Source organism: Diachasma alloeum, unplaced genomic scaffold (assembly GCF_001412515.2).
Source record: "Diachasma alloeum isolate Michigan unplaced genomic scaffold, Dall2.0 Dall_scaffold_00367, whole genome shotgun sequence".
NCBI classification, from domain to species: Eukaryota; Metazoa; Arthropoda; class Insecta; order Hymenoptera; family Braconidae; genus Diachasma; species Diachasma alloeum.
The window spans coordinates 177,043-187,192 of NW_021680506.1; the positions used below are offsets into that span (position 1 = coordinate 177,043).

General features: G+C 38.6%; 1 protein-coding gene across 1 annotated transcript in view; it reads left to right on the plus strand.

The window, feature by feature from the left end:
- Nucleotides 1–1,238: 1,238 nt before the first annotated feature.
- The window catches only part of LOC107041533, a gene marked incomplete at its 3' end in the record, with an annotated part of 149,583 nt that continues 140,671 nt past the window's right edge, over nt 1,239–10,150 (plus strand). Inside the window, 3 exon segments of the mRNA XM_029126339.1 lie at nt 1,239–1,248; nt 1,429–1,708; nt 1,789–1,931. Of these exon segments, the coding sequence (XP_028982172.1) occupies nt 1,239–1,248; nt 1,429–1,708; nt 1,789–1,931 (433 nt within the window).

The following is a 10,150-nucleotide window of genomic DNA, read 5'->3' on the forward strand; positions in this document are numbered from 1 at the left end:
TTTGAAACCACTAGGTTTGCAAAACATTTTTAAAGAGTTTTGTTACTCCACGCGTTTTTTTTTCAGAAAATGACTTATGCGATTTCTTTTCATCCTTTTTCCCAAAGGTATTTACGAAATCGTCTGTATATTTCTGAAGAATGTCTGTACTGCGATAATGTTATTTTTACTTTGACCCTGATCCATTCAGTTGTAATAAGAAATAAATGGGATGGGAGAGAAAGGAAATTGAATGGCCAACTGATCCACAAATTGTAAATTCACTGATCTTAGTCATCATCAAATAGCTTCTAATGGATTGATTTCTATAATTGGTCTAACGCTGCATCTAGAGTTGATACGAAAGTAAAATGGAGAATCAGTAAATGGAAAAGAAATAAAAATTCCCGAGTCCTTTTGATAATGGTGTGATAAATGTTTAAGAGTAAGGACATTCGAAATTCCCGAAGTTGAATGAAATAGGAAGCAAACCATTAACAAAGAAATAGAAAATCAATTATCAGATGAGTTATATAATTCAAGCCGCCAATAATCCCGATTCTAATACAAACAATAATTATTGAAATAATTATCACACCTAGGCACATACTGATATCAACCAAATATCAGAATTATCCTCCTCAATCCTCAATCAACAATCGATCCATAATGAATATTATCCGTGTCACAAATTTCAAAAAATACTCAAGATTAATTTATCCCTTTAAAATTTAATTAATAAGTGGTACACAAAAAATTGACAAAAATACGTGGCAAAAAATAAAATAAAAAAATACTCAAGCTAACCGAAATAATCAAAACTCCAGAGGCCGACCGTTTCTTATCGTAACCGAATCGCACGAAACCGACTCCTATTCTATTATATTCCTTTGACTAGCTACATCTTCCTCTTGTTGAAGTAGAATGTAGAGTAGTAGAGTACGTATTGCCATGTGTCCAATGAGGCCGATTCCTCATGAGCACCTCTGCCGCTGAGCTCACTCCTGATCACATTTAGGCCTCGCCTCGTTGATTTGAAAACGATTTGAAAGGCGTGATAGTTCAAATGAAACAACATAACATCCCTTAAAAAATTCCGTATAAGGCTTTCTGTCGCCGATCTATTGGGCTATAATTTAGTCATACTAATGCTGGAAGGTTTACTTATATATATTTATAAGCATCCTTGTACAGATCTATAGCTCCAACTGTATCGATATCTACAGTTATATACAAAACGTCTAGCTATAGCTGGAGGTATGAGTATAGGTACCGATACAGTCTCACGACAATCAAAGACAACTGGCAAAAGACTTTTTATGTTCGAAATTCTCACAGCGATAAAAAAAATTCTTTAAGAAATCCCCACCAACATTAAGTATTACGACTTACGAGAATGATTCAATTTTGCCGATAAAAAATGAAAGGTCAAATGTCTTTTTTTTTCAGCATCAGGTTCAGGATCGGTGATAGGTCGGGACCCATTGCCTCCACGCGCAGTCAGCACCTCGCAACTGTCTCAAACAACTCTCACTCAGCCACCATCTTTGGTGTCGACTCTCCCCCTGGCGCGTGCCAATGGACGCCAGCAGATCACCGGGGTACTTCCGGTCCATCAGTCGACCCCTCAACCAACATCAGCGCGACTTCCTGCAACCGGCGGTAACGACAGTGATTCGTCAATTTGTCGTGACACCAGCATCGCCGACGTCCGGTCATCATCCTCAATGTAAACATCAATTACTACATCCATCAGTCAATATTTTGAGTGGATTGGAATTTTCATTAATCGATCGGTTACATTTCCAGGGTGAACAATGAGGCATCGAGGATTTCCCCGAGTGATACGACCCAGCGCCTCGTCAGCCCAGCGAGGAACTTCCGCGTTGTATCGCCAATCGATCATCGAGTTTCAAGCCCGAGCGACAGCGAGAGACACATTCACAGCCCCTGTGAGTTTTAAATACATATTGCATTATTTATGGTGTGAAAGATACTCGAAAATACTTGGGTGTGGAGTGAAGAAATCAATCTCGAATTGAGAATATCGTTATTACTCAATTCAATTCTTTATTTCCTTGATGTTACAAAAGTTTTTCTGCGCTTTACATCTACACATGCCTCCTTCTAGGTTCATCATAGAACTGAGTCTATAAGCCTCTCCTCCTTCACAGAACAATAACAATAATTTTTATAAAATTCAAATAATTATAAGAAATTTGCCTTGCGTCTCCATCTCAAGTAAATAATAACACGAAGATAAGCAGATCTTGCTAGAAGCCAACGTGGACATCTACATGGTTTTGAAACATTTTGAAGGACATTCGCAAATAATTTATGGAAATTTTCACACATGACAACATGTCACAATCATGCTGAAAGATCCGTCTCCGATGATCAGTCCTTCCGCTGGTCCGGTTCTACCCGCATTCCCGATGTTTCTTTGAGTCTCTCCCATCCCTGTTGGAGCCATTTCCATCCTCCAACATCGTTAACCATTCCTTCTTTCGCCGCCCTTTTCGATTTCCAGTTCTTTTGATCAATACATGCCTCTCAAGGTCTTCTTCAATGATGATACTGCCATATCGCCAAAATTAAATTTTCTCTCCAAGACGTCCATCTCAGCCTCGCCATCGTTACATCCCGAGTAGGAATTTTAGAACTTGGCTGGTCAGGCCCTGGTCCGCTGTGCCGTAGAAACGAGCCGGCCCTGTTACGGTTACCACATTAGCGCCTGATAGGAAATGTAACGCAAAGCATGATCAAGACCTGATTTCTAAGCCTGATAAAGGCCGTGACAGGCAGCCGGTTTCGCCCTTACCTGGCATAGACTTTGCTACAAATTAAGGATGCCAAGTGGGTCAAGTGCACAACTAAATTGATCATTTTTTTCAAAAACCTTGCATAATAAATTGTGTTAACTTGATTAATTCATCTCGCCAATTTATATTCAAATTGAGTTGGGATGTAATATACATGTAAAATTTTATTTTGATTTTTTCGACCAAAAAATATTTGTTTTATTGACTAAATGGTGATATCCGGTGGGAATCGTGGCAACACCGCTACTGTCAGCTGATGGTAGAAGCGCGAGAGTTTGTTGATATTCGAACGTGTGTTGGAGGTTATACATGCCTGTGAACAAACCATGGCCTCAGACAAAAATAAAAATTTATTGCGTGACAAAAGGGGGCAGTTTATCTTCCAAAAATGTAAAATTTGTGAAACCAGGTCTCGAGAGGGCATGAAAAATTATCATGAGCAACAAAAATTACTGAAAGAAAGTGCAAAAAAATCAGAATCAAGAAAACCGAAGGAAGAATCGAACGAAGAACCTTTCATTTTCCACGGACGGCGTGTAGTAGAACTTGATACGCTAGGTGATAATGAAAACACCGTCATTTTCTTAATCACCCATCCCTCACCCCCAGACTCCAATATTCCTTTATTCTCTCCACTACTCATTAATATATCCAGATTCAATCTAATGAATTTTTTAAGAGGGAAATGTCGAGAAACACATTGTGTTGGACATTTGGCTAGCCATAACAAGATCCATTGAAATGATTTCCCGAGATGAGTAGATGCTGAGACCAATGTTCTTTCGCACAATTCATTTGAAATTCAATTATAAACATCATTCGAGTCTCATTGATTGATAATTACGTTCGAAATCCTAAAATTCACTTTGAAAAAACATCCATCATGAGTGACAGGTAGGGTTATGTTGACGGGAGGTGTACAAGCGGAGTAGGACAGCTGTGTGCGCTGTTGTCGCCTATCATCCATTTTGCTACGAGCGATTTTTTTCCCCGGAAGTGAGTCGAAAAATTAATATTTCATTCTTATTTGCCCCGGTTCCTCTGATTTTGCCCGGATCAATCGATTCAGCTTTTTTTTACATTTTTTCCATATTTTTCGGGATTTTTCATGAATTTCTAAATTGGCCAATCTTTTATTTTAGTGCATAACCGCATAAGAGCCAATGCTGGATCTTCAAATTTTGTTTATGTAAATTCTCAATAATTAATACCGGTTGAAAGGTCAAAATTGTCATCTAAATTTTTTGAATATTTCTCGCTATTACAGGAAAAAAAATGAATTTCTGCTGATTTATTAAACATTTTCACTTGGCACCCTTAATGAATTGCTAACGCAATTATTAAATTGGGCCAAAAATGAAGAATAAATGAATAAATAAATAGTGGTCCCAGAATAGGCGGGTCGAGAAAAAAAGAAAAAAAATCACCCAGAGACGGACTTGAACTCTGGACCCTCTGCGTAATAGTTCTGTACCCTATCACCCCCGTCAAGTTAGCGGCGCAATGTTGAAAATCCGCCATTTTTTTTGTCCTGAATTATAAGCTAATTACGGGCTTTTTTCTGGTGTAATTAAATAATTTGTGGTTTTAATGGTATAGACAATATACGCGGATGAATATTCCAGGTCATTGACCTGCGCGGATATTAAATAAGATACTATTTTTTACTCTTTGGAAATTTTGAATCAGGGAATCATAGTGACCAGCATTAATAAAGCGATGAAGTCTCGTTGTACTTTCATTTTTCTTTATAACCATTTAAGGCGGGCTATATGGAACTCGGAAAAAACAATTGAGTAATCATTGCATATCCATCTGGTTGACCGACACTTGCCGTGATCCCCTCTCCAAGACTAACGATCAATGCGCAGTGCTATTGGTGCCATGTTTATTTATTTGATCATAAAAATGCCGGGCTATATGGAACTCCTTGAGAACATTATGAAATGAGTCACTTGGGGCTGACACATGCCCTCAATATCCGAGATCATTGACCTACCCCGAAATTAGATGACGTATAAACTTTTGCCAATAGTTCAGGTGCCGGGCTATTCAGAACCCTAAAAAAAATTCCGAAATAATTGAATGAACTCTTTGGAAAATTTGATTCAGGGAAAAATAGTGATCAGCATCACTAACGCGATGAAGTCTCGTTGTACTTTCATTTTTCTTCATGACCATTTAAGGCGGGCTATATGGAACTCGGAAAATAAAATTGAATAATCAAGGCATATCCATCTGGTTGACCGATATTTGCCGTGATCCCCTCTACAAGATTAACCATCAATGCACAGTGCTATTGGTGCCATGTTTATTTATTTGATTGTAAAAAATGCCAGGCTGGTTTTCAACTCTGGTTTCGAAATGAAAACCAGAGTTGAAGACCAGAGTTTATAACAGTGATGTCAGACAAGATATGAATGTTTTTTTGGGCTCCATTGAAAGAGCGGCTCGAGAAATGGCGTGCTGATGCCTCTAAAGATGGGTTTGAACCAGGGGAGACTCCTAGACCCCACTGGACAATGTGGTCACAACTCTGCTTTTCAATTGAAAACAAACGTCATTTTTAGAGACATTTGTCATGTTTAGAGAAATCAGCACGCCATTTCTTGAGCCGCTCTTTCATTTGAGCCAAAAAAAACAGTCATATCTTGTCCGACATCGCTGTTACAAACTCTGATTTTCAACTCTGGTTTTAAATTGAAAACCAGAGTTTCATGCACCTGAACAATTGGCAACAGTTTATACGTCATCTAATTTCAGGGTGTGTTAATGATCTCGGATATTGAGGGCATGTGACAGCCCCGAGTGACTCATTTCATAATTTTCTCAAGGTGTTCCATATAGCCCGGCATTTTTTATGATCAAATAAATAAACATGGCACCACTAGCACTTCGCATTGATCGTTAGTCCTGGAGAGGGGATCACGGCAAATGTCGCTCAATCAGATAGATATGCATTGATTATTCAATTTTTTTTCCGAGTTCCATATAGCCCGCCTTAAATGGTCATGAAGAAAAATGAATGTATAACGAGACTTCATCGCGTTAGTGATGCTGATCACTATTTTTCCCCGAATCAAATTTTGCAAAGAATTTATTCAATTATTTTGGAATTTTCTTTAGGGTTCTGAAAAGCCCGGCACCTGAACTATTTGCAAAAGATTATACGTCATCTAATTTCGGGGTAGATCAACAATCTCGGATATTGAGGGCATGTGACAGCCTCGAGTGACTCATTTTATAATTTTCTCAAGGTGTTCCATATAGCCCGGCATTTTTTATGATCAAATAAATAAACACGATATCAATAGCACTGCATTGATCGTTAGTCTTGAAGAGGGGACCACGGCAAATGTCGGTCAACCAGATGGATATGCAGTGATTATTCAATTGTTTTTTCCGAGTTCCATATAGCACGTCTTAAATGCTTACAAAGAAAAATGAAAGTAAAACGAGACTTCATCGCATTAATGATGCTGGTCACTATGATTCCCTCATTCAAAATTCCCAAAGAGTTCAGTTGATTTTTTTTAAATTTTGTTTAGAGTTATGAATAGCCCGGCACCTGAACTATTGGCAAAAGATTTTATGTCATATAATTTCGGGGTAGGTCAATGATCTCGGATATTGAGGGCATGTGACAGCCCCGAGTGACTCATTTCATAATTTTCTCAAAGAGTTCCATATAGCCCGGAATTTTTTATGATCAAATAAATAAACATAGCACCAATAGCACTTCGCATTGATCGTTTGTCCTGGAGAGGGGATCACGGCAAATGTCGGTCAACCAGATGGATATGCGATTATTCAATTTTTTTTTCCGAGTTCCATAAACCCCGCCTTAAATGGTCATGAAGAAAACTGAAAGTACAACGAGATCACATCGCATTAGTGATGCTGATCACTATTTTTTCCCGAATCAAATTTTCCAAAGAGTTCATTCAATTATTTTGGAATTTTCTTTAGGGTTCTGAATAGCCCGGCACCTGAACTATTGGCAAAAGATTATATGTCATCTAATTTCGAGGTAGGTCAATGATCTCGGATATTGAGGGCATGTGACAGCCCCGAGTGACTCATTTCATAATTTTCTCAAGGAGTTCCATATAGCCCGGCATTTTTTATGATCAAATAAATAAACATAGCACCAATCGCACTTCGCATTGATCGTTAATCCTGGAGAGGGGATCACGGCAAATGTCGGTCAACCAGATGGATATGCATTGATTATTCAATTGTTTTTTCCGAGTTCCATATAGCCCGCCTCAAATGGTTATAAAGAAAGATGAAAGTACAACGAGACTTCATCGCATTAGTGATGCTTGTCACTATGATTCCCTGATTCAAAATTTCCAAAGAGTTCATTTGATTTTTTTTAAATTTTTTTTAGAGTTCTGAATACCCGGCACCTATCCTACTAAAAAATAATATTACCTACTAATAATATTACCTACTAATAATATCTCATTTAATTTCCGCGCAGATCAATGACCTAGAATATTCATCGGCGTATAATGTCTATATCATTAAAACTACAAATTATTTGACTACACCAGAAAAAAGCTCGTAATTAGCTTATAATTCAGGGTAAAAAAATGGCGGATTTCCAACATTGCGCCGCTAACTTGACGGGGGTTACCCTATCCACTCGACCACCGTATGATTCTTAAAAATAATCATTTGTTTTGAGTATATCAATAATACTCCCAATAACATTGTAGTATTGAACTAAATCTAGAATAGTATCAATTAGTATAATTTTCCTGATCATCATCCCCCCTCCCCTTTGACCCACCCCCCTTTACCATTTCCACCCCGACTCTTTGTTTGGTGAAAATTTTTCTCCGGATGATTGCCTTAAGGCATGCCGTACGGAAAAGTCCCGTACGGCATGCCTTATCCGGACCTGATCATTGCCGGATCAGGTTCGCCGTATTGAACTTATAGAATTTTCGAAGTTGAGGATTCCAGGCATACCTTACCTGGTCCTAATCATGGCCGGATCGAGTTGGCCGTATCCGGCATACTCAACAAGCACCCGTGTTCAATCAAAACAGGCTAAAAATGACCCCGGAATTTCCCTTATCAGACATGCCTGATGTAACTTTAATTTTTCTCTACCACGGTACGCTCAAAAGGCCCTGACTGGGGCATGATCAGGCTTAATGTTTGGGATTTATTGGTAAGGTGAACATGCAATGGTCCCCTTCAGGCCCTGATGTGGCATGCCGTAATCAGGTATACCGTATTGATACCGGAGCAGGGCCTTCTCTGCCAAAAGGTCTGCCTGATGAAATTTCTACTCAGGATGTTGATTCTTTCACGCCTGTTATGTGCCTCATATTGCCGACCTTTCAGCCTTCCACTTCTTTCAAGATTTATGGAAATTTCCCTCATTTTTGGGTGACACAAAAATCCCTCTTGTGGCCTCCTCGTAATATGCCTTTTGTTCATTTTCTCATTCAAAACAGAATCACCTTGTTCCGTTTACCCTTTATCCTCCTCTGTCTCCCTTACTTTCTTCAATTCACTATACTGTGGTGGCATGGAATTGGGCAGCGGTACTGCCCAAATTCCCCATGTCACAGGTTGCCTCTTTTTTTCCTCTCATTACTGTCAATTTCAATTTCTCATGATTTTTCGGAATTTAATTTACATCATTACCGCCACCTTTAATATCCTCCACTCTCTAACCCCTAGATATCTCGTTCGTCTCCATCATTCTTGCCCGAATATCGTTATTACAATAACGATATTCGCAATTCGTGATTACACAGATTTTACTAAGGAATTATAATTTTTCAATATCTAAGTATTTGAACCTCTGAGGTTCCATTCAAGCCAAATTTTACACTAAATTATTAAAGATTTTATAATTATTTGATTATCTGAACTTTTTGAAAATCCGACATTGATTTTTCATTATAGACTGTTAAAAAACAGTTCAAGAATAGAAAGAAATTTGAAAAACTGACTCTTTCAGAAAAATTCATAAAGTGAAAATCAGAAACCGGTTAGGGTGCGATTGATAGGGGTTTGTCGGAGTGATGACGCCTATCGGTCGTGAATGATTTCCCGTAATGAAAAAATGAGAGTTCCAGGGCCTGATAGATTTGCCTCTGCATCTCTCAGAGAGTATGGCTTCGTGCCGTTAGAAATAGAGGAGGGGTGAACAAAATGGACGACCTGAAATTTTTTTGATAGTTGCTTTAATTAGTTCTCATCGTTCAATATCCGTGATAGACATGAACACTATTGTTGACGCAAATGAGAATTGAAGAAAACAGGCTGAGAAAAAAAGTAATAGGAGGAAAGAGAGGGGGGAATGAATCACCTAAAAAACTGCAAAATATGAGCACATTTTGTTTTTCAAGTCTTTAGATAACGTTGTATTCTTCCAAGAGGATACGCCTAAGCAAAGGCTCAAACTGAACGTAAAGATCACCAGGGTTAAACGTAAGAGTGAAATAGGACGGATGCAAGAGTCCAACGGAAGAGTGCAAGGATACTATCATGGGAAATGAACTGAAAAGTATACTTTTCAATTTTCACTGAAGACGAAACTTTATATAGTGTTCCACATCTTGTGACGTCAAAGGATATTGTTGGATAGGATTTTGGAGTATGTGGGAGGGGAACCAGGATCATTCTTGATATTGGTTCATAGGAAAGAGTACATTTTTCAGTTCAACTGATTATTATTTGACCTTTATCATGGTTTTCTTCATTTCTCCTTTTTTATCTTCAAGACTTTTTGCTGAACCCTTCAGTTTGACCCCTATTCTGTTTTTGATACTCACAATCAAAACGGGTGTGTCTGTTTCATTTACTTGATCCTAGGACTCATGCTCACTCTAATGAGATCCCTGCCAATTGCTAAATGTCAACTGAATCTCTGCCGAAGGTGGAAAAAGAAGAGTCAATTTATTATCATCATTACCACATATGAAATCAGTCAAATGCCATAAAAAAAATAATAGCTTGATACAGATGAAGGTGCCCGCAATTTGTATAGATGGTGCAAGTTTCACAATGTATGAATTGCGCTGTAATTTCAGAGCCCCCATTATTTATACAGGGTGTTTCAGAAGTACAAGTACATCTGAACACCCTAGGATCAGGGGGTGATTCTGAGCAGAAAAGTCCTCTTGCACTTTTTGATCAGACTCACCCCTAAAAAGTTATTGGCAATTAAGGGTGGGCCAATGGGGAGTGATTTTTAAGCGGGCGCACATCCATGTGATATGCAGCATATGCGTGTGTGCCCGCCCCACCATTCTACGAGACAAAAGAGCGCAACGATATTGCTCTCTCTCTCTCTCTCTCTCTCTCTCTCTCTCTCTCTC